Source organism: Tamandua tetradactyla, chromosome 3, assembly GCF_023851605.1.
Source record: "Tamandua tetradactyla isolate mTamTet1 chromosome 3, mTamTet1.pri, whole genome shotgun sequence".
NCBI lineage: Eukaryota > Metazoa > Chordata > Mammalia > Pilosa > Myrmecophagidae > Tamandua > Tamandua tetradactyla.
The window spans coordinates 46046350-46073814 of NC_135329.1; the positions used below are offsets into that span (position 1 = coordinate 46046350).

At 35.8% G+C, this 27465-nt stretch overlaps 1 protein-coding gene and 1 long non-coding RNA gene across 6 annotated transcripts in view; one reads left to right on the forward strand and one right to left on the reverse strand.

The window, feature by feature from the left end:
* MYT1L (myelin transcription factor 1 like) overlaps window positions 1–27465 on the reverse strand; it is a 625705-nt gene that overhangs the window by 89181 nt on the left and 509059 nt on the right. For all 5 annotated transcript variants that reach the window (XM_077153065.1, XM_077153068.1, XM_077153066.1 and 2 more), the window contains 4 exons: window positions 24085–24335; window positions 21643–21879; window positions 19818–19939; window positions 18869–18937 (listed from right to left, as the gene is read on the reverse strand). In XM_077153065.1, coding sequence (XP_077009180.1) covers window positions 18869–18937; window positions 19818–19939; window positions 21643–21879; window positions 24085–24335 — 679 coding nt within the window. The remainder of the gene's footprint in view (window positions 1–18868; window positions 18938–19817; window positions 19940–21642; window positions 21880–24084; window positions 24336–27465) is intronic.
* On the forward strand, window positions 1344–21869 carry LOC143677273 (uncharacterized). The gene is made up of 5 exons (XR_013172486.1): window positions 1344–1390; window positions 15811–15862; window positions 17569–17705; window positions 19323–19489; window positions 21681–21869. It is a non-coding gene; the product is annotated as an uncharacterized LOC143677273 (long non-coding RNA).

Consider the following 27465-nt stretch of genomic DNA (forward strand, 5'->3'; position numbering starts at 1 on the left):
GGAAGATATTACTGTTAATGTTTTCTAGACAAGAAAACCAAGATTCAGAATATTTAATAGATTTTCTCAAGGTCACATAGCCAGAGAGTGGAAAAGATCTAATTGTGAGGTTCTCTGATCCTAACTCTTACATCTCTCATCACATGGAAAAAGCAAACTTCTGGCCCAACTATACCACTAGGCTAGGGTATCCCGAATGAAATTTCTCTGTCTTGGTCATCTCTATTTTAGTATCTTGAGGTCCTGGCACAAAGAAAATGCTCAAATAAGTACCTGTTGTATGAACTGATTGTGTGTGGGAAATGACAAAAGAACATTTTGAAAGAACTGAACAGCTAGCAAGTATAAGACAGTTATAGATTTGATTACCATTGACAGTAGACAGCATTAAATGCTCCCTGAAATTGAAACTGAGGCCATCTTCAGACATGAAATTAGGATGAGTCAAAATGGATTCTTCATGAAATATGGTATTTGTAGGAAAAAAATACCCCTTCTTTATTGATTGATAAATAATCAAGGTGAACTTACTAAAGTCTCATGAAGGTATAACTGGCATGTAACTAAGAAAATGAATGTCTAATCTGTTGTATAATAGACTGTCTGAAGAAGTAAGGGGCTGGTCTGGCTTAGAATCTCCAAAGGGGGAAAAGAAAAACAAAGAATTCCTCAATGTCTTCAGCACTGTCTAGGAGAAGAGGTGTTCTAACCTACAACAAACAACAAAGGAACAAAAAATTTTTCTATTTCTTTTATGCTAGAATCTGAAAATGCATGTCATCCAAAAAAGGCAAAGGAACTGAAGCAAGAAGTCAAGGTAGTTTGAAAAATAAAGAAATGACAGAGAATAAGATGATCAAAATATGCCAATTGGGAAAATGTATTTAGAATTCAGAAAGGGGGGAGAAGAGAGTGAAATTAGTAAATGTGATTAGATCTGATGTGAATATGATGGGCTGATGGACATTTTTATTTGATGATTTTAAATCTGATTTGCAATTCTGATATAGAGTATTTTTAAATTTTACCATATTAGACAAGAGAGAGAAAAAGACATATTAGGAAAATGGAATCCTTTTATCTTTGAAATATTTTGATTTTAGTTGTTGGAGGATCAAATATAAAAAGTTTGATTTCATTCCTTGTTGGAATTGGGTTACATTTTCAGTGTTGAGTTATTAATTATCTTTGTCCTTTTGTTTTTCCTGATTCTCCCTATCCCCTCAATCAGTCTTATACTACACTAACCCTCAACCCCTTGCCCCCCCATAGTTAAACTCCTTTGGCCTTGCCCAACAGACAGTCACAGGCAGGTTCTTTTCTCTCTGTCTTATCTCAGACTTCATTCTTTTATTTAACAAACGCTTATACAGCTTATACTGGATGCCAGGTATTCTTTTAAGTACTTTACAAATATGAACTCATTTACTCTTTACAATGATCTATCAAGTAAGGAAGGGTATTTTCACCATTTTGTAGACAGGGAAGCTAAAAAGGCTAAACAACTTCCCAAAGCTCACAAAGCTTGTGAGGGGGCAGCATTGTGTTGAACAGGACCCTCAGCAAACCCCCTCCCCTGCACCAATTCAGGTCCATCCAGAACCTGTGACTGCGACCTTATTTGGAAATAAGGTCTTTGCCGATGTAATCAAGTTAAAATGAGGTCATACAGGATTAGGGTGGACCCTAATCCAAGATGACTGGTTTTCTTATAAGGGAAAAATTTGGACACACAGGGGAGAAGCCTGTGTTAAGACAGAAACAGAGATCAGAATGATGCATCTACAAGGTGTTCTGGATTGTCAGAAGCTACCAGAAGCGGGAAGAGGCAAGGAAGGATTCTTCCCCAGTGCCCTTTGGAGGGAGCATGGCTCCGCTAATATCTTGATTCCAGATTTTTAGCCTACAGAAGTGTGAAAGAATTCATTTGTCTTGTTGAGCCACTCAGTTTGTGGCACTTTGTTATAGCAGTCTTGAGAAACTAAGACAGTAGTCAAACCAGGATTTGAGGCAAGGGGGCCTAGCACCAGGGTCTATGTCCTTAAACACTCACTACTCGTTGTTTACTGCCTCTTATCTTACCTCTTATTTTGCCTTTAGAATATTGGGACTTTAGAAGTAATCAGCTATTACTGAGAGGTTGGAAGAGGTTTAACTCTGGATACATTCTGTCTTATATTACATTTTCAAAAACTCAAGGATTTTTTAATGTTTCTTTGCTTTTGGTGAGTCTTGATTAATGCAATCTAAATATTCAGACTAGATTTTTAAAAGAACATTTTTAAAGAAAATAAGTAATAGCTCCCAAATACTTGCAATGAAACAATAAAAAATGATTTTTTACTTAATCTGAAAACTTCCTTCTTTGGTATCCTTGGGGAAGTAAAATCTCAAGTTTTCATGGTGAAAATCTTATAATATGAACAGGATGAAAAAAAAGCAGAAATACCTCAGGGAGATGTCAAATCTTCCAACGCTACATATAGAGAACATTATCAAGTCACAATAGGATTATTCTGACAGTAAGATTTGACTGAACCCAAACTATAAATCAGGTTTATGTTGGCATAATTGGTAAAGATCTCTCTCATGAAAGTTAATCAAAATGACTGAAAGTTAGTGTTCAGTTAAATCCACTAATTATTTATTCAGTGTCCTTGTGTCAGGCACCATTCTGGATACTGGGAATACAGCAGTGAAAAAACTGGTCAAAACCCTAGTTTCATGGAGCTTATATTTTAGTGGGTCTAGGAGTGTTCTGACCCCAAATATGTGACCTTAGCTAAAGTCATGAGAACTAAGCTAAAACTATTACTTAAAACAAACAAAAATATAAAATCTAGCAAACAGATATAGCCTTCTTTGGGAGGCGATAAGCTTTGGGGAACAACGTATACTCAAAGTTTTAGGACTGAAAATTTATCGACTGAAAAACTTCAGATGCTGAACTATCCAATAACTTCAATTTAATAAATATCACAGTGCTAGAGAGGGATGAGGGTGACATTCGAGGGTTGGAAATCTAATGCATGGGCGAGCCCGAAGAGAAGAAAACAACAGGGAGTTTTAAATCAATGGGGAAGGAAGTAAAGGAGAGAGAAAGACAAGAGAGTAGGGCTTACTGGACATGAATGAAGAGGTTTACACAAAGGAATCTAATAATGGAAACAATTTCTGAAAAGCCAATTCTGCTAAGGAACAGGTCCATGTTCAAAATAGCTGTTGTATTTCATTTCATTTCCTTTCATAAACAACCCAGATTTTGAAAACAGGTAAGGTCTGTTTTATTATTTTTTTTTAAGATGAGTTTTAAATGTGGGGAAGTGGATATGAGTTTAAATGACCTAAACAGTACTTTGTTAATGTTGTCACATAAAAAAGGAGCCCAGATGCAATAACAGTCCCCCTTTGGAGACACTAATGAATTTCTCTTTTCTAAGTCTGTTTAATGTCAATCACATCATATACAACCTGAAGGGATAGCTGTTCTCGTTGGTTTGGCTTATTTTACATGGCTTTATAAGATTATTTCTGGAATTTTCAGGACCTAGATTGACTCATACCTGAAGCTTGGGTGTTACCTTGGTAGGAGGTCAAGGAAGGGAGTTAAAATGAACATTTTTGAACAGAGATTTGTTACTGGCAATAATCTAATTATCACACAGTATCTACTTCAACTCCTTGCCATGAGAGCATCCACCCAGATTTAAATCTGGTTACTACTTAACACTTACATTGGGGAGCACTGAAAGAAGGACAGTTAAAATGGAATGTAAATTAAGTAGCCATGTATCCTCATGAAAGAAATACTTCGATTTTTACCTTTAACAAGAAGGACTTAGCACACGTAGATTTGTAGACTATAGAATCTTGTGGACAGAAGACAGCTTAAGAAATCTTAAAATGTATACCCCCTAATTCTTATAATAACCTTTTAAAAATGTATGCATATTTAATGGTACAAGTATTATATGATCTCAAGGGAATTTAATATATAATGACTTTGAGATGCCCTCTCCTTCCTTGACACTTCTGTTTATCAAAGTTCATCCTCTCAGTTTTGGTAACAGATGGTGGCGATGGTGGCACAACGTTGTGAAGGTCAACACCACCACTGAATTGCTTAACTGAAAGGAGATAAAAATGGGACATTTTGGGCTGTATTTATGTTAACTGAATAAAATTAGGAAAAAAAAACCCTGTAGAACTGTACAACAGTTAATAATACAATTACAATAACATCGTTTCATCAATTATAACAAAGGTACCACACTAATGCAAAGTGTAAATAATGGGGAAAACTGTATGTGTGTGCGTGTGTGGGGTGATATATTGGAATTGAGTACTCATTGCATGATTTTCTTAAACTTACAACTGCTTGAATTTAAAAATAAATATTCTATCAAAAGAAACAGAAACAAAATAAAACAAAACAAAAATCTAACCAGTTCACCCAAGTCCCAACTATCCCACCATTTCCACAGTTGACTGAATTTCCTAATTCCTCAACTGAATACAGTATCTCACACTTATAAAATCCTAAGCATTTGGACTTATTCTTGCTACATTGGTGACATTCTACCTTGCTCCTGTGATTATGTGGTAGCTATGGCATGTACTAGAATATAGGTTTCCTTAGGGTAGTAGTCAGTTCTTAATTGTTTTACATTCTCCTCTGCACAAGTCATCAGAGTGTTTTGCATATAGCTGGAAATTCACAGCATTGAGAAAATGAGTTAATGAATACTTGAGAATACATTTAGTTTATTTGTACAATACAACCTTGTAAGGAACTAAGGAATTCTGAATGTAGAACTGTTGAGGGTAATGGACTGGGTCACATACAGGACAGCCACTTGACCCTGGGCAAGTGAGGTCACTTCCCTGGGGGACAGTCTCCTCCTTTATGAAGTGAGGGGATTGGGCAAGACTATCTGAAAGATTCATATAAGTTTGAAAATTCTGTTGCACTAGGTAAAAATGAGGCAATGATAATGTGTGAGTTTTATAATGTCAGTATTTGTATATAGAAGACAGAATGGTATTGGCTGTCATATCTGCAAGTAAATGCAATCTACTTGCTATTTAATATGTCAAACATGAAGTCTCTGTTCTGCACTCCACACAGAGGAGACAAAATAGTAGCATACAGAAAATGATATGGATCCAATCTAGTTCTTGGTGTCCAGCTCATGTTATCATCACCTGAACTAAGACGGATTACTTAGCAAATAATGGAGGAAAGACATGCATCCTTTGCTACTGGGCTAAGAGTTAGAATGGAAGCAATGCCATGGCCCAGCAAGAATGACAAGCTGTCCTTCAGCTGTGCCATTTATCCAAGTTTCAGACTCACAGTAGTGGTCTTCCTGGCAGTGCAGGAGGATCACTATCTAAGAAGAACCGAGAGCTAGGATCTGACCAATGTTAACTAGAGGTCAGCAGAGTTTGAAAATTTTAGTCAATATAAAATACAGCTATCAAAGTATGAAAACGAATACTTTTCCATACATTAGCTCATTTAGTCTTCATAAAAATAGGTAATCTTATTAACTCTATGGATGAGAAACCTAAGATTTATGAGATAAATGACTTGTTCAATGTCTCCAGCTAGGAAGAATTAGACCCCTGCTAAGGTGGCTCTATAATAATAATTGTGCAAATGAAATTCTCATATCCTTAAGAATCATATCTCTTTGTTAATGCATTAAAGAAAAATTAGCATAACAAATTTTAACTAATCCCTGGGTAACTATAATAACTTAAATCATGTACAATTTTGATCTTTGAAATATAATTTTATCTATACACATACTTAAGGGTGAGGTTTGAGGGCTGACAGCCATTGGGTTCTCTCATCAATACACTGAAAATCTTTTATGCTATCTCATCCTTATGTGTGCTCTTTAAAAGTATCTACAGGAGTGTTGTCCTCTATGGTCAGGGAGACATTCTGGAGGGAAAATATCTGTGGCAGGATGCCAAAAATTTGCAAGTATTTTAATTTCAAGAAAATAATCAGACTACCCTAGGACCTTCCCAGGGCACATTAAAACAGAAACCCAGAAGGCCTGAGATTGAGTACTAGTTTTAGGTGGAGTCTGAAAGGTCAGTCCTTGGACTTCTTTTCATTATCTACACTCACTTCCTGGTGATCCTATTTAGCTTCATGACTTTAATATGCTGACAACTTCCGTAGTTATATTTCTAGCCCAGTCTTCCCCACTGGAACTCCATACTTGAAAATGCAACTCTCTTCTGAACTCCTATACGGATGTACAACTACTCTACATCACCACAGGAATATCTAACAGGCATCTCAAATTTACACATCTAACTCAAAACTCGATTCTCTCTCTAAAATCTCTCCTGCAGTCTCACCATTTCAGGTTAATAATAGCTGTTGCTTGAGCTTCGGCTCCAATGCCCACTCTTTCACATACCACATAAATCCTATTAGTTCTACTTTCAACACACACCCAGAATCAGACCACTTCTTAATACCCTCACTGCTATTAACCTGGTATAAATCACCAATACCCCTAACCTGGATTATTGCCTTAGCTTCTTAACTGGTCTTTCTTTTATTTTTGCCATCCTATAATTTATTCTCTACACAGGAACCAGAGTTTTGTAAAAATTTGTAAAAATATGTCAGATGATGTTATTGTGCTGCTGAAAATTCATCTCATTCAAAAGAGAATTAAAAGTTCTACCGTGACTTTAAGCCCTTACTGGATTTGGCTTCCAGCTACCTCTTTGCTTCGTGCTCTAAAATTTTTCCCCTTGCTGTCCCCTCTAGTGGCCTCCTTGGTGACTCTCTAAGCATGCTCTCCCTTCAGCGATTGTATACTTCTTGTTTCCTCTGCCTGAAATACTCTTCGCTTTGCTCACTACAGTATCCCCAGAGACCTTAAAAAAGTGTTTCCATAATAGAAGGAGCATCTTAAAGCAGAGAGGTAGGGTTTTAAGGTTAATTCCATTAAAAAATACAAGACCTTGGTCTAATGTCATTTTTAAAGCTTAGATAAAAGGACTTTAGTTATTCTATAAATTATATATGCATATATATATAATATATATATAATCACACTTTACAAAGTACTTGCACATCTATGGCCTATCTATAATCTTCTGAACTCTGCAAGGAGACTGCCATTATACTACTTTACATATGAGGAATGTTCCTCAGAGGCTATACATGTTTCAAAATGCCTGAATTATTGGAACTGGAGGATTTTTGTTGTTGCTTTTTTTGTTATGATGGACATTGCAAAAACATTTTTTTCAGAAATAGAATGCACTACTGAAATATTGTTACATGATCTATATGTTAAGCAAAAAAGTAGGCCTTAAAATTATAGATGCATCATGATAAACCAAAATGCTAATATTTCTTTTAGAGTGGTAAGGATATACATTTTTTTTTTTTCCTTTTCCCTACTTGCTCAATTTTCTGAAATGGGCTTATATTGGTTTAATTAATTAATTATAAAATCATTTAAAAAAGTCCTTGCCTGATTAATAACATATGTGCCTGTAGTATGTGGTATTGTATATAATATATATATTTTTTTATTAAATTTTTTATTTTGAAAGTATATATTTTTATATAATACTTTCATATGGAATATTTTCATATTAATCAAATAAAAGTACATAATAAAGTAACATCAGTAGTTGACCATAAGAGGATAAAATGAAAAATAAGAAGTGGGGAAATGAGAAATAGTCACTCATACATCTGTGATAGGGCACACAGGAGCAAGGAAGCCATAAGTACTGGGGGAAGTGTTTCAAAAGAACCCAGTAAAAGCATTAAAGCTAAAACTGAGGTGCTTTTTATCGATCCTTAGAGTTATAATGAGCCAAAACAAGTCGTCTATTTATGAACTAAATTAAATTTTTAGAAAATGTATCTTAATGGATCTTCAGGATTCAGACCCTAACTATAACTGGGAAAAGGGAAGTACACAAGCTTACCCCTGTGTAGCAAGCTCTTCTCATAAGTAGGCTAATAAATGGCATAAGCAAGCTTGAAAGAAAAAATATATTTAAAATACTACTGGAAAAATAGTCTTCCTAGAACTTTTAAAACCCCAATTATTAATAATTTATATGCTAATAATAAGTCAGACTTATTTAGACACTAAGTAGGTGGCTCAAGGACCTCTATTTGGCAGCATTTTGCCAACTAAATTTGTATTTCTATATGTATTTGAAAGTGGTAAACTTGAATATCTTTTAAATATAATTTAGACTTTCCACTAATTTATATACATAATTTGAAGCTATTTTGCATCATTCTGAAGCAATTAAATAAGGTACTTTTTCATTACTTTATTCTTTAAATGTCTTGCCTTTCCTTGCTAAAAGGAAAGTTGATATTCTTTTTTTTTATTAGAAAAGTTTTAGGTTTATAGAAAAATCATGCATAAAATACAGATTTTTTCATATACTACACCATTATTACCATCTTGTTTTAGTGTGGTATATTTGTTACAATTCCACTAATTTATATTTAATTCTGCCCTATGCACATGTAATAATTCCACTCTGAAAGCAGTAACACTGTGAAATTTATGCCACATCCAGTTTTAATCTGTCTACAAACCATTTTGAAAAAAAAAGAGAAACTGCACAAAATATAAACATATAAAAGGACTAGCTTATCTGTCAAATGTTGAGAACCCACATGTTGAGAACCCAGATGCTAAAAAGTGATAATAAACTTTTCAGTAACAGAAATAAAATATCTATGAATGTTTATTAGACTGTGCTAAATAATATATATATGTGACAAATAATATATTATATATACATATATAACAGTAGACATGAAAGTCTAAGATTCTATGGGGCACTCCCTGTCCAATATGATAGCTGTATGATACATGTGGCCATTTACATTTATACTGGAATTAATAAAATTTAATACAATTAAAGATTGATTTCCTCAGGTGCAGTAGCCACATTTCAAGTGCTCAATAGAATGGGTGGCTGGTGGCTACTGAATTTGAAAATGCAGCTACAGAACATTTCCATCATTTCAGAAATCCATCCATTTGACAACCCTGTAAGATTCATTTCATAAAGGTAATTGCATTCTCATTTGCAGTATTGGAAAGTATCAGCTCTTAATATTTTTTCTTAAATAAAAATCAGATTTAGAGCATATCTTCTCTCTTTATGCTATTACAACCTTCTCAAATTCTCTTTGATGGTAGACAAGATCTCTCTGTCATAAACAGAAAAAACTAGTAAGCACCTATAGAACCTAAAGGCTTTAAAAAAAAGGTAGACAAATAAATGGAATTCTACTATGTCATGGACATATCTCTTTCTGTAAAAATGCAACAAAGTAATATAACAGATGAGATGTGATTTTCCTTGAAATGTCATGCCTGAAAAATCACATAGCATGCTTAGGAGTAAATACATGGATAAGTTAAAATGCCGTTTATGAGCTTTTCTACTCCCCTGCCCTCTGTTGTGTACTAAATAGCCTTTTAATCCATTCAAAGTCTTTCCAACCTAGAAAGAGGTAGACAAGCTGAGAGCTGCCGTTGCTCACACTGTACACAATGGCCACTCTGTAGAAACAGAGATGGCTGCTAGATAATAGGAATGAGTCTCCCTCCTGAAATCGCCAGGAAAAAAAAAAATGCCCTCCAAAATTCTTTCAATAATTTCCCAAAAGGAGCATCTACTTCGTTTTCAATTTTGTTCATTTTGCTCCAGGGAACTATAAATTAGTTAAGTGTTTACTAGATTAAAACCTCAAATTTACAATTAAAAGCCAATGTAACCTACTCCTTACTGGTCAGACATTTCTGTCACAGAGGGCTTGTTTCTCATCCAGTTTTGTGGTCCAGGGATTTGATACGAGTATGGAGTTCCCTCGAAGTCGATGAGAGGTCATTTCTCAGAATCACCCCAGATGAGCCAAGAATGAGAGGATGAGATGAAAATGGGGCCAGAATTCCCAGTAATTAAGGAGAGGCCATATTTAATTAGATGTGATATATGAAGAGGATTCAAAGACAATTTAAAGTGCTTTAAGAAAGGAAATGTGTTCCAGCTTAGAATCCTAGCCTAGGAAAATATATCTTTAAAACTGAAATTACTAGAAGCATAAGGAAAAGAAAATTTTCATTTTGTTCACCTACGTCAAATATGCTGTATACATCTTAAAAGAAAAGGAACTAATCCAGAGATTAAAAAATAAATTGATTTAAAAAATACTTTTCAAATAGTTTGAATAGGATGTATTATTTTACGTTAGATTTGATGATAAATGATTTTGTTTAAAAATAAGTATCAGAAATATCATTTGCTAGTTTGATGTCTGTATTAAATATTTCATAATTTCAAACTGTGCAAATGGAATAAGAAATATTATTTCATAAGAACTATCTGTCTCATGGCCTTATTCTGAGTTTAAAATGTTCCCCAAGTTTATTACAATTTTAAGAAACCAAACAAACACAAAGCCACCTTTGATTGATTAAGATTTAGAGATTAACTTTAACTTCAGTTCGCTAGGAAGTATTCAGAGCTCCTCAGTCTCAAGTTCAGGCACTGTAGTCATCGTAAACTTCTCTATAAATATGAATTGTTAAAGTGGTGAAACTAATTTAAGTCAGAAAGCCAGTAAAGACAGCAGGTTGAAGGTAAAATAAGATATGAATGTCAGTGGAATCCACACTCTCCTTAACAAAAAAAAAATGTTATAATTCTCCCAGAGTGGAGTTTGTTAAGGTAAGATTCTTTGACTACAGCAACTAATAAAGAAGGTATAGCTCTAGAGAGCTTTTCAATGAGATTTTAATTATTTTGCTATGTAGCTGATTCTGGATCGGGGAATCTTGTCCACTTCATCGTGTTTCATTTAGTATTGATGAAAATGGATGATGATATATCAATGAACAAATTAAAATTTTCATTGTCTTCAAGCAATACAAAGACCAGATTTTCAAGACAAGTGAGGTTTGCAAATCCTTCATTTGGACAATAAGAGAAGCTACAGAGACATGTTCTCTGACAGAATATATGGTCCAAGTAAACATCTAGGGTAATTTTGAAAAACACCCTTGTGACAGGCCTTACTACTTAAGGTTTATTCCAATAAGCCATTATTTTTAACATTGACACTTCAAATGAATCCATGACAATCATAACAATCAAATCTGGCCAACTCGTCACCCCTTCCTGGACTTAACCCCTTCTCCAATCTATCCAGTTATCCAGGAAAGGAACGCTCAAATTTCTCTAGACTCCATGCTCTCCTTTACCTCCTATAATTGATCAGAAATCAAGTTTTACCCCTTTAACTTTCCATCTTTCTTAAATCCTTCCCTTCATCTCTATCCCCACAACAGTAGTCCCAAATATTTCCCCCTATAATGATATCCTATCTCTAACCTTTTCTGATCCAATCTATTCTCTAGACTCTGCCAAAGGCATCTATCTAAAATGACTTGATAATATGATCATTTCAGGATCCTGCTGAAAGCCCTTCTGACTACCCCTAAGCGTCAGGACAAAATTCATTCCTTACTAGCATGTCAGATAAGACTTGTCATGATCAAGTCCCTGCTGCAGGCTTGCCATATGCTTGCGAAGCTATTTGTAATAAGCCAAGCGCTCCCTGCCCTATAATCTCTGCACATTTCTCTCTCCCTTAATTTGAACTCTCTTTTGCCCATTTATCTGTTGCTAGAACAACTCCGACCATCGTTCTAGATTTAGCTCAAGCTTTACCTTTTAGGAGGTTTCCTAATCATCAGACATCTTCCCTGTCCAAATCCCAATTACACTGCAAGTGCCTCCTCTTTACTGGTATATCACCTTGGGAATGTCTAGTATGTTATATATTTTATTTTGGTCTGCCTTAAAGAATTGACCATGAGTTCTTTGAGGGCAGAGACTGTATTTTACCTCTGGGTCCTCACTGGATGTTTTTGAGATATATAAATGAATGAAACCTTACTCAGATTACTGCTTCTTTAAATGTCCTCTCATGGTTTGTGATTCAATCTGGGAATCAATGAACTTAATAAGCTTCAAAATTGCCCCTTTTTAAACAAAAGAACCATGGGGTTACAAATACAGATGCAGAAACTATGTAGATATGAAAATACCAGGTTTTGAACTGTGTATTAAATGGTGTAAGTATACCAAACCGTGAGATTAAAGCAAAAATTATTTTATTTTAGAATACATACACACACGCGCGCGCACACACACACACACACTACGTACATACTATACAAGCACGTCAAAAAGAAATTGGTAGACTAGAAAGATTTCCCAGTTGTTCTAAAATGTATTGGCACAAAAATGTATTTTTTCTTAATCGAAGGATTTAATGTAAAATCTTCCAAAGCCAGAGGCTCAAAAAAATTTTTGAGTGAATTCAAATTCCCTTATTGCCATGACATCAGAAAAGATATTGGGTACAAAGTCTTTAAGAAATTTTAGATAAACTTTTACATATTTCGTTTTTGCATTCAGTTAGTATTATCACAGGGCACCACAAACTAAAAAGAGACATGCAAATTTTGTGCAAAAGCACCGATAATAATAACATCTAGTATATGTTTACTAGTGCTTTATATGGATTATTTTATAATAATTTATTACTAAGTTATATAAATTTTTACAAAACCACTTATTGTGGTAAGTGCTTTATATGGGTTATTTTATTTAATTCTTATGACAATTCTAAGAGGTAAGTACCATTACTGTCCCCAGTTCACAGATAAGGAATCTGAGACTAAAGGTGTTAAATAATGTGGCCAAGTTCATAACTCTAGGATACAAAGGCGTTGAGACTTAAAACCAGACCCTCTGACTTTAAATCCCATTTTGCACAAAGAATCCCTTTATGACAAATAGTATATCTTGATCATTAAATTTAATTCTTATCCTCTCCTGCCTTCTTTTTTTTTTTACTTAACTTCCTTTTATTAATACTCTATGATTTTTTTTTTAACTCAGCAGTGTAGGTAAACCATAACCTGCATCAAAACTTTGAAGGTGGTTGGGCACAGACAGACAGAATAATAAATTTAAATTGTCGTTCATTTATCACTAGAAAACTTCATAAATGCTTTATAAAGCAAAGCATCCTTTATAAAGTGAATGGCTACTGAAGTATTTTTTTTTTTGAGTGTAGATTTGCCTAGTTAAAGGGAATTCACAAATAACCCCAAGCCCAATCACCAACAGCTCTCAGTAAAATTGGGCTACTACCTACTATTCAATGGAGAAAGAAACAGGAAGCATGATTTATACCAGGGATCTACTTAAAAAACAAATGGCCAAATGACTAGTGATCAACATGTATTCTGCCCAGTCTTCATGTTCTCACCACTTGTAGGCCTTTTTATCGAGACTCAGTGGCGTTCACGTGAATGTACTCACTATGGCAATGTCACTACACTTCAGAAACTGATGGAAAAACAAGGCGTTTTTCTAGTGAACTCTCCTTTAACAAGAAACCCAATGATCAAAGTCACTCCATTTCCTAAGAATCCCAGCTTTCTTTATTTGTCACGTTTGCATGTCCATTCATGCATGTATGGGTAAGTGTGTGTACATATAATTTGAGTCATCCTCAAACATTCTTATTTTAGAAATTTTACTATATTGTGCTTACTTGTATTTCCTACAACAGACTCATTTAAAATCAGCCCTATTTATAAAACTGTAAATAAAAATAAATCTGTGACAGCTGTATTTTTAGGGCATTTAAAAAATGCACTTTTCCCAACATTTTACAGATGTTGAACTCTAAACGTACAACTAAGTTCTTGCCAGAGCAAGGACATAGTACATTTAGCTGATTGTGAGAAATTAATGTGAAAGTTTTTATCAGAAGTTATGTTGATAACACTGATTGTGATGTATTTTCTGAAAGTTTCAATATTATTGGACCTGATCACTGGTTTCACACTCTGTGTGGGTGTTAAGAAAATACTGCATGAGACCAAATGTTGAGAATTTAAGAGAAAATATTGATGGCTGTGTTTATAGCCATAGTAAAAAGTATAAACCTTTCACTACTAATTGCAAAACCACACACATGTAAAATGTCATTATTTTTTAAAAGGAAGCATGGTGTGATGTTGTGCAAAAGGTATTTGGTTCAAGTTTTGTTACCACCACTTAGTGTCTATGAATCTTGATTGAGAGATCTAACAAACCTTTGTCTCAGTTTCCACCTCTGTAAAATGGGTCTGACCATACTTGTCCATCTTTTCTTAAAAACTGACTTATCAAATGAGAAAACTTATGCAGAAGCTCTTTGAAAATTGCTAAACACCATACAAATGTGAAGTAAGGTGCTACTGGGAATATGGGGTAGACTCACTAGAATTAAATAATCTCAGTTATCTGGGCAGTACTCACCCATGGTCACAGTGGCTCATTTACATAAGACTGACTATACCAGATGTCCTCAGCCCTTCTTCTCATCCAGACGCATTCATACTCACGCACATAAATGGTCATAAAACACACTCAGGAATTCTCAGGAAAGGGGCTTCAGTTGTAGAATTAAATTATTTTTCTAATAGAAACAAGGATGCCAGTGGGAGGATACTTGAAAGTGAAAGATCATGTCTAGATTTTGCCTCTTACTCTTCAATGTGGAGTCCAGAATGGCACAATAACTTTCTGTCATAGAGAAGCTAATTATACACCAAGGTCAGCTCATTCTTTTGAAAGTGAAAATACAGCTGTCTGTTAAAGAAAGTAGACCTGAATGCAGGGCAGTCGAAATGTTCAAAGCTTGTGTGGATTTAATATTGTAAACTGTGAAGGTAAAAGATTATAAAAATGAGAATTATTTCTGAGAACCTGATGCGCAGTAAAAGCAGATGAACCTCTTGTACCGTAAACAATGGAAACTGGAGGATGAGTTAAAAGTTCTATTAGATTCTGGTAAATAATCTTCCCTGTTGTGTGTATTAGGTTTTTAGCTGAAAAAATACGGTTTAGTATGTTCTGTAAACAAGTAGCTTTTAGCTAAAGGTAATATATTCTAAGTTAAAAATTTTAATTGTTTTACTTGATGTTTATTTTAAAATAAGTAGCATCTGTGTAAAAAAACTGTTTTGGTGAATGAATTTAAAATTCCTATTATGTCTAACCTAAAAAATACCTAGGATAGATGCCTAGGGACTTACAGAATAGGAAAGGGAACATTTTATAGGATAGGGAACCAAAAACTAGCTGTCCTATCCCATTGATAATTAAATAAAAGTTAAAACATCCAGAAAAAAGACAACAAAACAGTGGCCTTAAATTCCTTTACCTGGAAGCAGTTACACTAATGACTGGACTCATGATATTACAACATAAAGATTTGGTTAATAATGGGGTATCTAAACTTAGCCAACCAAAGTATAAATGGAAGCCAAATTTTGGGGTACATTTTAAGAGTTAATTGTCTCTGACCAAAATCAGTTTTGATTTGGTTTAAATTGGGCACCAAGATGGCTAAAACACCTAGATGACATCTGTGTCTGCAATGGAACAAACACCTGGAAGTAGGAATAATATTTCATGGCGATGACAATGTGGTTCCTTAAAAAAAAAGGAGATTGACAACGATATGATTTGCAAGTTCTTTCAAGTTGCCACTTTCAGGTGAGTTTGAGCAATAAAATTTGAAGAAGAAATTTCCCTTCAGAATCAGAGCTCACTTTAGGCAGAGTTCTCACCAAAAATAAAAAGTGAAAGAAAAATTCACTTTAATTTATGCATTTTTATTTTCTTTTTTTTTTTTCTGTTTGACCTGAGGTCTCAATGAATATTACAAGCGAAGGAGGAATCCTCACAACACCCCTGTGAGGTAGGTTGGTGGAGGGTCTGTACAGGATAATTATTGACTCTACCTCAAAGCATCAACTTGAAAGGGCCTGCAAGTCAAAGGAGCTTTCTGAACTACATACAGTTATCCTTGTCTATCACCATGAAGTTTCAGTTTTATTCTACAGTGCTTCCCACCTCACTTTTGAACCAATGAATTGTATTTTCTATATCAAGGGAATCGAGAAAGCATTAGCTCCAGAGTTTGAATAATATTAATGTACACATTAAATTTTAATACATTTTCAGTTTACATAATATAGACAAAAATTTATTATTTTTTTAAATCCTCCACTTGTTGCTCTGGATGAGAATCAAGCAAAGTGTTATCTCAGTAAGTTTAAGCGGCTTGAGGCTTGAGTTTATCTGGCATAACACATCACCTTGTCCATGATAAAGAATGTCCAGTTCATGGTCAACTCTCAAAGTTAAGCAACAGAAAGAACAAAAGGCAAATTTCTAGGAAATTCTGTTCATTAATTGGTTGTAATGGAGAAATTATTATAATTACTATTATTTGAGGTAAATGGGACCCACTTTCTAATATGTCTTTATGAACAGTTAGAGAGTGCTGCATTATAGAAGAAATAGTGTGATCTGGTAAGATATTGCTGCTGGAGGAACTGACCAAACCTCTTAAAAAGTACATAAAGAATAGAATGTTGAAAAGGACACACGCACAAATTATTCTAGAGAAATCTACTGAAAATCTTAAAACAGATTAGTCCATGTTTCTTTGTTATGGGGAAGCCACCCAGTAGCCTTTCTGACTCAGATGAAAAGGTAATTGATGGAGCAGTATCATCTATTAAAAGGTTAAAGGGAAAAAACAGTATTCTTTATGGTTTTCTCAGTTGAGACAGACAAGTTAACTGGTAAAAATTGGTCATTTAAATATTAGACTTCTTATAGTAGCCATTTAATTGAGGATCCATTAATAGAAATGGGCCATTCAAAAAACTGGTGAGGTTTTGATTTCCTAGAAAGAGTTGATCAAAATTTTGCAAAGACAGGTTTAGAAATGGTTGTAACTTTTAGCTTAGCAAAATTAAGGAAAAGCCATCCATCCACTGGAAGATAAAGTCTTGCTTCCAGGAAGAGGGAGAAAGGAGACAAGTGACCAATCCTATACTGCTCTAGAGGATGTGACGGACAAACCACCTCTCTCTGAAGATGCTGATGGTGAAGAGGATCATTACACCCAGCTTCCAAGATGAAACAAGGTAAGAAGGAAGTGCTGAAACTGTAGAAATAGGACCGGTGAGTTTAGCAGGTCTGCTTGGAATTTCAGAGCAACATGAACTTCCAAGCCCAGTGTCAAGGGATGCAAACAAATGAAAACTAAACCAGTCAGACAAATATTCTGGTCCCTGGGGGGTTTGAGACACTAACCAGTTAGTTGAAAGCAATGCTAGGTACAAGTTATACAAAGGCTATTTTCTTGTTTACAGCTGGACTGATGGAACTGGAGATATGCCAAACTTTTGCAAAGTATTCCTCATCAAGAAATTCAAAGGAATGTTGCCATACTCTGATGTGTTGGCCAAGTTCCAACTGCAGTTAACCACGTTTTGACCATGAGGGAAATATGGCTTCATGCCATGAAAAAAGATGCCTTAACAAAGTGGGTTGAATTGTTCTTGCTAATGCTGTCCATTTTGAGATTCTAAAAGCTACTTTGTCCATTAGGCACTGCTTTGGATGATGCTACAGACTTTAAAGCTGTTAAGTAAGAGGATACCCTCCAGGTGTTTAAATTCCATGAAGATAACGCCAAGAGTCTTGTGACGAAATTGCTAGTTCAGGAAGTCACTGAACATGAGCAGGTGATCTATGGCACTAGCGCCTTGAACAGGGATCCTGTAAAAAATGACATGGGTGTGAAACAAAATCCTACACTTTGCGATAACCCTGGTCTATCATAAAGGGATTGGGGGATGTGGGAGTGGGGGCAGGATGGTTGGGAAATGAATCAAATATAGGTTTGAGAACAGCATTTTCTTTACATTGGTAGTTAAGCCTTTCCCAAACAAAATGAAAACCAAGCAATTTGATTTCATCATATTTATAACATGTCACATGTGGAAAAGATCATTAAAGACTATGATATTTGAGACTCTTGGTTTTCATCATGCTGTGGAACTGTCTTTTAAGTTTTGTCCTTCTTTCTTTACATATACTTGGATGTCTAATCCAACTTGAATAGCTGCGGTTTAATATACTTTCTATAACCTGTAGTGACTTCTTCCAAAACATGTCTGGGAACCGAATACAGAGACTGCAATATTAACTGTAGTGGATTATCACACAAAACCCATAAGACCTTAGTCTGGGTAAGAATGGAGGTGATTTAATCATTTTTCTATATTTACATCTGAAATATAGAAAGAATTACAGGCATAGAGGAGATGGAGGGAAAACTATTAGAATTAGATGTGTGTCTGTGTGTGTTGTTGAATACCATGACTACACAGATCAGTGAACCGTAAGTTATCATCTCTCCTAAAGAGTATTAAACTACAACTACAGTGTACTTAAGGAATTAGCTATGGTAGTGGTAGATTTTTGTCATTAAGTGCTATTTAAATATCCATATTTTAAATAATCATATTAAGTACAGACTTTTAAAAATATCAAGTTTAGAATTTTTAAATTGCAATCATTTCCTAAAATTTTGAGTAACTCTGTAAAATTTCCCTTCCGTGAGTAATAAATATCTGAAGCGGAAATAGTTATACTTTAGAAAATTTAAGATAGAAAGCATATGATATGAAAAACTAGAGAAAAATGAAAGGGAAAAAAGCAGAATGGGTTTGCCCTGAAAAGTGGCTAAAATCATGAGGACACAAATTCATGTGTGCTAACTAAAGGCACTGACGTGCAAGAGGTGATTTTTTAAAGACATTTTTCTTTTTAAGCCACATATTTTTGTGAACTATTAAAGTGAATAGATTTTTTAAAAAGGAGAATTATTTTCATTAAATCTTACTTGAGTTCTTGTGAACTGGTGGCCAGCATACTTCGAATGCTTTTGTCAGCCAGTGGGCAGCCAGACAGACTGTAAGACAGGTCAGGATATTCAAGTAAGTCAACCCTCTAATTAGTTTAAGTCTCCCGAACAAACACAACATAAAAATTGAAATTAAAAAGTTTAATGCAGAAAAGCGATGGGGCAAGTGCTGTATATTGAATTTTTGTTTAATAAACTCTGAATATGTTTAAATATAAATTCAAGAAACTTTCTGATAATAAACATTTTTTTTTGAAAATAAGATAAAATATTTGCACTCTTTGATGTTAATGTTTAAGAAAGTACTTTGCAAATTTAGGTAATTTCTTTGAAAATGAAAGACATTATACAACACACAAATTAGCATGCTTTTAAAGGTCAACATATAGCACTTAAAGGGTTGACACATAATTCAACATTTTTACTTTGACAGCATTGTTGAGGTAAGCTGAAAACAATAAATTGAAAAGACAGAATCCACCATGAAAAAAATGAAGTCACACCTTCTATGTGAGGCGTAATTACCAGTCACATGACCACTCCCATCACACCCTGGTGTTGGACATCTGCCACCAAACAAAAACAAAAACAGCCAAAATAGTAAGTATGTTTAAAAAAAAAACTTAAAAAAGTTTCATTGTTTCCAGTTTAGCTGCAATGTCTGCAAGGGATTTAAGCACCCTAAAGAAAAGCTGCAAAATGCACAGGATTAAATGAAAATGGCGTCTCCATACAATAGAGCATCATTAAGAACAAGCAAATACACAGTTAGCTTCTCACTTTACTTGAAACTAGCAATTTGAAACATTTATATGCTGCGAGTGTCGCATGCTCAAACCGCAAGGCATATACAAATCCGATTTTTAAAAATAAGCCAAAGAAAGGGAAAGTTTAGAAGAGTAATAATTTCACCTCACATTATGCTTACGTTATTAAATCCTTTTTGTTCTCCTTGCACTGAGGATACTTGGGCTTGGGACTTGGGATGGTCACTTCCCCAGGATACCTTCTTTCTTCTAGAGCTTCCTGGAATGGATCCAAGTCTTCTGGCTGCAGGCAAAATACAGCTTCAGAGACACATGGATGATCATATAATACATAGACCAAAGTAGGAGGAATTTCCTCCTCTACATTTTCCACTTCTCCCTGCAGACTTTTAAAGATGATTACATATCTTTGTTCTGATGAGGCCCCTTCTGAAAACAACAGCTGGGCTTTGCTCCTTTATATGTGGTGGGCCTCAGTTTCTTATCAACTGTTCGAAACTACTGAATTAAACCACATATTGAACATATGGATGGGGCATGGATTCAATCTTACAGTGGCTGTAATCATGACACTGGACAGGTAAATGACCTGACAACTAGAGAGACCATTTCAAATTTGGTCTTTCTTATCTACTGTGCAATAAATACTTGTTAGTGAACTGTAGTCACTGGTGATACTTTCATCCAACTCATACTTGCAAAAGATCAAACCATACGTTTAGAAAAATATTTTATAGTTGAGTTTTACTAAATATTGGTATTTTACACATATGTGCTTTTAAGATCTAAAGCAAAAGAAATCAAGCAATTTTAAATTATCCTCACGCAGCCAAAGCCCCATCCCTTCACCTTTTTTTTTAAATAGAAAGTGTCTCTTTTTGAGAATTGGGTCCAATTGCAGTAACAGAGAAATCCCTATAGATGGCAATATTCAACAAATGTGTTTCATGAATACATGTACCTTACTCAAGGTTTTACTTCACTGACAGGCTATATGATGAAAATACCTCTGTCTATTTAGGAGGGCTTAATTTTCATTAAAGTCAATTTGGAGATTCAGCTACCATGACTTATTTGGTAGGAGAGTCCATTCTCTTTTACAATGTCTGGATACTTCAATCAATCTGAAGAATAAAATAACAGGCTTTGAGATGTCTTATGAACTGGAGCCTTCCCAACCAATTCTTACATATAGCCAGTGATCTTTTTCTCCACTTTCTTGTTTCAGTTAGAAACTACTGCTTTGATGGTGGTCTCCCTACTGTATTTAAAAGGAATTTTCATTTTCATTGAATAAAGAAGTCATAAGTTTCAGAACTGAACACTGGAGAAAGTCAGTCCAATAAAGAACAAATTAGTTTTCATTTCTTTTCTTAGCCTAAAGAACTATTTTAATAACCTGAATCTCAAAATTGTTAACTACTTCAAAAATATACCTTTGACATATGTGTTTTGCTAATACTGTAGTCAATAACGATTTAGGTGATTGTATTGAAATAATTTATTACAAAGCTGGAGTTAAATATTTTAGGTTTCTGAAATAACATACTGTTGCTAGGTTCAAAGAGCTAGTTAATTAAGAGCAAATAATTAACCATTTAAGAATTTGAGATTTTCATAATTCTCTTCTGGCAAAAAACATCTTGTGTCATTATAGGTCACCCAGACAAATGAACTGTATGTTGTTTATACATTTTTTTAGAGAAATCCTTTGTAACAAAATACCTTTGTTGGAAAATAAAATTCGGATCATTTAGAATACAGTCAATAGTTTGTTTTACTCAAGTCAATGTTAGTCATGAATCTCTTCTGGGTCCAAATAAAAGGTTTATTTATTTAATTTTTTAAGTTCTAATTGGCTAAAGGTCATATTGAAAGAGAAAATATATTTTCTCTTAAGGTGTGCAAATGGGATTTCCTTTCAGCTGAGGCCCAGTTTCAAAGTCTAGGAGTCAACATAGTTAGGTTTCAATGAAAAGGACATACAGTAATTTCTTTGGACTCATCCTCATCTATCCTTCTAGGTTTCATTTTGGTGTAGTCTACTGGCAAATCCCAGCAGTCCCCCTCGTTCAGTTGGAAACACCGATTGTTCATCACTGCCTGTTGTTGGGGAGACATGGGCTCCAGGGGAGTCAAAATGGGGCAACAGCCGTCTCGCGGCCTCTGCTTATTCATGCTGAGATCCAGAGTCCCGTTTTCATCCACCTCCATATCAGGATTCTGTCAAAATAGAAAGATATGGTAATGTGGCTGCGTCTGACTTTGAAACTACGATTTTATCCTGTCTTTTAGCCAATACAGAATTCACAATACTTAAATTCCTCACTCACAATCTCACTAAAGATTACATAACCCCCCAAGGTAAGCAGAAGTGATCTGTTGGCACATTTCTGTTTCTCCATGCTTAGCTGTGATATTGGTTGGAGAATGCATCTATCTGTCATTTATTCAGCTATCTATCATATATCTATCAATCATCTATCTAATCTATCAGTTCAAAAATTCTTTCATTTTGTCAATGCTATAGTTCAAGAATTAGAAAGGAAGAACACAAAAGCATTAGAGATTAGAGAGATAAAGAGGCAGGGAGATAGAACTGGAATTTATTTTTAAATACAAAATCTTAGAGAATTTTCCACCTTAAGAGAGGGCAAAATGCACTTAGTTCAAAATATCTCTACTATAGAGATTATGGTCTGACCCACTCTAAGATTCAGCAAACCTGCAATTTATTCAGGTGGCTTAAAAAAACGTTTTTTTTAAAAAAATGTCTGCTTTGAAACAAATCAAGAATTCTTCATAGGTTGCCTTTTTTGGAGGGAGGATAGAAGGAAGGACACAAGGAGGACAGAGAGTAAGAAAAATAAAAATACCACCAACAACCTCCTTTTTTTTCTCAAAGAGTTATTACTCTGTTGAGAGAAAATCTGATTTCAGAGCTAGTGTGAAAGCTGCTGCCTACTCAAATGTCTAGCAGCTCTCTTTCCTCTGTGTACTAGCTAGCTGAAGGAAGATGCTTGGAATGAAAATTCCATCCCTTAGGCTGTTACCTTGATAAATTATACAGTATTATTCTGCCTGAACTCTTTTTTTTTTGTCAAAGTGCATTCTTGATTGCAGCTTTGATACTAATTTAGGCTTCATAATGTTGGATTTATTATCTCAATCTTAGTTTAATTTTAGTAAAGTGAAAAAAAATTGGAAGGGGTTACTGTCTTTTCTTGTCACAGAATTTATTCATGCTAGTCTCACATTTTAGCAACCCTGATCACAATGAAAATTGCATGCCCCTGACGATTCTCCAATATATAGGAATAATAATTAATAAAAAGAAAGCATTTGCAAAATATAAAATTACTGACCTTTCTCCATTCATAAAATTACAATTACTTATGCAAACTACTGTCAGTGTTGTGAGCTCATGGTGCATAGCCAAGAAGCTTTAGATAATAGAGAAAGAAAACCTTTGTTTTGCTGGAGAAGAGGTGAACATGTCCGCTTGCTCAGCCTCTCCTCTGAGAACACAATACAACTGGCTCCCTGGCACTGCCCGTCTCTCTCTGGCCACCTAGTGGCCTCTCGAGGTAGCTCTTTCTTAGTTCTGTGCATTTTAAATAACTCTTTATCTTCTGCTGTCAGCATGAGGAAACGAGTCGAATGATACAAAAATTAAAAATATAAAACCTTTATAAATACTGCATAACATTTTAGCACACACATATATATTTAGACTAATGAGTGCTGCTTGCATGAATGATTAGTGTGAAAATCAGATTTTTACTTTTTTTGTTTCTCTAGTGCTGGATAATATAATGGGAATGGGAGGGGGGAGGCAATCGCTGGCAACAATGTTAGTATAAATACTAACGTTTAAAGTTCACGCCATAGTGCTTCCTTAGTTTTGTATTCTTTGTGCAATCATTTAAAATGACATGAAAATAATGAGCTATACATTGCTTACAGAAATGATTTTGGACCATAAAGATTAGGTAGGGTCTATTTAAACATAATCTAAAAGACCTAATACTTTATCCTCATTCAGAAAATGAGCACTGTTAAAACAATGGTGCTATATTCAAGCTACTGTAAGCAGAGTTGCACTGCTTTTTTCAAACTAAAAAAAAATGCTTTTATGTAATCATCGAATCTCCAAATTAAAGCAGAATTTAATCAGAGGCTCATATTAGCCCTGTGTTTTTAAGGTCGTCTGGTTGACTTGGATTTAAGTGACTCAGCACCATTATTTTTACTTGACTGCATTTAAAAACAGCTCTAGCTCTTTTTTTTTTTTTTTTTACTGAGGGCAAAGCTGACTTTCAGCCTCCACGCGGGGAAGCCCGTCCCCCTCCCCTCAGTGGCCTCTGCCCTGGGTCGGGCGGGGTGGGGTGGGGTTGTGGCAGCTTCATAGACAAACGGAGCGTTTACCCGGGCTGCACAGAGGTCCTGAGGCTTAGTGGAGAGGTTCTGAGGCATCTCTCGGCAACGGGTGGACAGGTTGAGGATGGCCGTGGCAGCCATGTGGGCCGCCTCCATGTCATGCGTGTAGTCGAAGCTGCTTTTGCTGCAGGTGCTGCTGGCACTGCTGCCGCCCCCGCAGCTCATGTTGCTGCTGCTGCTGGGGGCGTAGCTGCTCGTGGTGCTGCTGGTCGGGCTCGAGTTCTTACAGTACCGCTTATCTGGGGGGAGAGAGCGGGGAGAGAGACAGGACAACAAAGATGACTCAAAAGTCCTGGCACTCCACGCAAGTGAAACCAAACAACGGCCCCCCACCCCGCCCCAAATCCCACTGTCGTCCTCTTTGACCCCTCCAATCTACATCCGAATTCCCACCAGCCCTTTATATATATAATTTTAAACAGGCATTAGTATCAATCTCTGGGACAGGACGGCTTCCTGGTGATGACAATAGGCTTATTCATAGAGAAAAATAACCTCCAGGCCTTTTTTTTTTTTTTTTAAACATTGTGCATGTTTAAATGAGGAGAGAATTGGGTGTGGGCAAGAAAGAGACTATCCTGTGTGCATATATCCCTTAAAACAGGGTGTTTTTTAAGCAGATGCAAACAACTTCATGTATTAAGTAATACATTTTAAGGCATATACCTGGCTAGGATTTACAGCTAGAGTTAGGGAAGGCAAAGAGACAAGGCATAACAGTCTGGTGCTTTCTCACCACTTTAATGCTTGCTTATTAGCTCATTTGGGGACTGGAATCTTCTCCACCACTCTTCTGCCAAGCAACCGGCTGGCCTATCCAGCCAGGGGTGGCCGTGGAGGCCAATCCCAGCTCTCTGGTATAATATGCCACGACCCAGATTCACCAGAGACCTGGGCACCACCCACTAGGCCTGCTGGGACCGAGCATGCAGACCAGGCAATGTGACTGAAACATTCCATCCTTTAAGAAAAGATTTATTCTGTAATTCTAATATAGAGTCAAGTGAGTGAAAGGGAGAGGGAGAAAATAGCATATACCTGTGGACATAAATAAGCTCAACCTAAATTTTACAACAATGTAGAATGGCTATTTAGTGATACTCAGATACATAGGGCACATACCTTATGTGGTACAATAGCTTTTTATATTTAATAGCCTCTCTGTCTTCCTGTATGCTACTCCACATACAGGATTCTGATCGCTTAGTATTCCTTTCTGAATAGCCATCCTCACTAACAGCCAAACAGGCACTTAAGAGCAAGCGTTATTTTTTAGTGCTGTTTAAATATCTCCTTTGGTTCATGGGTGAGAAAATGATCAATGATTTATTATGATGGGTTCTTTTTTTTTACTGACATGTTTATTGCTTTTGCTGGGATCAGTTAAAGCCACGGGATATTCGTTTGCCCCAAAGTCAGATATTTTACTCCAAATCAAGTGGAGTAAGTAATTTCCTACAGGCGAACCCGGAGGGTGTTGACAAAGAACCCCCACTACCCCCGCAAATGCATCTTCCTCGACCATGTCCCAGTACCTTCCTTAGAAAGCCACTCCTTTGTTAAGCATGGCTTCTCTGAGTGGTTTTCTCTTTGAAAATGAAAATATCGGTGAGAGGGTAGCACACTGCTTCTTTCACACCTTATTTCCAAGCCAGGATCAGCCTGCTTCCCTCTGTGAACAGCAGGAGGGCGTGGCCCAGAACTTGATGATAGGGGCATGAGTGGGATGTCACCAAAAGAGAAACATCCACTGAATACAAACTGGGACTGGTTTCCAGTTTTGCTTTGGCAAAGGAAAGATAATTCTGTCAGAAGCTATGATTCTGTCCACCATTGAAAGGTGGTAGGAATGAATCTAGCAACCTCTCCCTGGTCTCTTTGTTGTTTTCAACATGGATATTAACCAGCTCTATAACTGGAGGTCTCCTACCCTTTAGGAGAATGTCCTTAGTGTGTTCCCTCCTCAATTGGGAGGAAAAAGCAAAACAATATAAAACAAAAAAGCTTCTAACACGGCTAACAAGATCATTATGAGAAATACTAAGAAATTACCCCAAATAATATACAAATGCTAAGAAATTACCCCAAATAATATTAATAGTATACAAATAAAAAAGAATGGAGCATCCATCACTGATGACTTTCAATTTTGCATCGAAGAACATGGTTTGATGACATGAAAGAGATTGATTATTTTCACATCATAGAATGGGGGTACTTCTAAAGCATAGACTGCCACACAAGAAGCAGGTAGCTTGCTGGCCCAGAACTCAGAGTTGCCAAGCCCCTCTTCACACCTCAATGTCCCTGCCTAAGACTATAAAGCAAACTGTATCAGCAAGCAACTACTTTACACCCAGTTTCCCTGCATGCAACAAGGGTCAGTTTAACAAGAAAACTATGAAGTACAATCACTAGCTTGTAGACAATGTTTTTTATTGATGGTAATCTAAATTGGCACCACCATACAGAAAAATTAGCCCATTTATTGGGGGAAGGGTACAAGTACTACTGAGAAAAATATCCCAAAATGTGTCTTTTCTCCTTTAGTTGTTAATTTGCCTGCTATAAATAGCAAAACTATTGCTATTGCCCACACACAGGGCGATGGGGTGGGCAATGGTCTCTAACTGAACATGGATAAGCCAGGGGCTCTGAGAGAGCAGCCCTCCCAGCTCTCAAGGTGTGTGCAACAGGAGCTGGGAAACAGATTAGCTTCTGATAGGCCCTTGAAGTGGGCAGAGGAGACTTGGCCTAACCAGAGGGACGTAAAATAGACCCTTGTGAAGTAACCTCTACCATCACTTCATTGAGCCAGTGACTGATAATTTATACTTTGTGGTACTCTGAGGTGGGACTAACGCTCATGGTTTCCCATCTTTCAAAATTCTGTTACCAAAATAGGAGTGTAAAAGTTGTAAGAGAAGTGAAAAGTTACTTATGAGGGACTTTTTTTTTTTTTTTCCTTTTCCTTCCAGTGGAGGACTAGTCAATGGTTCAGGGGAAAAAAAATGTGCTCCACATAAATAAGAAAAATAACAGGGTTTTGTTTTGAAATGAATGAATTTCAATTTAAAAAAAAGGAAAAATGCGTCTATAAAACAAATTGGAACAAACACAGATCATCTCATATTAGGGCAGTTATGTAGCATTGCCCTAATCAGCTCCTATAAAGGATGATTTTACTATATGTGTTGTGGGTACAAAGAGAGAGATTGTGTTCCTTAATTGGAGGGAAATTAGATATTTCATACTATGAAATTCTCTCATTGTTCCTTACGTTGGTATAGTGGCCCTTTACAGAATACCTTAATTGTGAATTGCTCATTTCACAGATGCAAAAGCTAAGGTTTAGCGAAGTCAAAATTA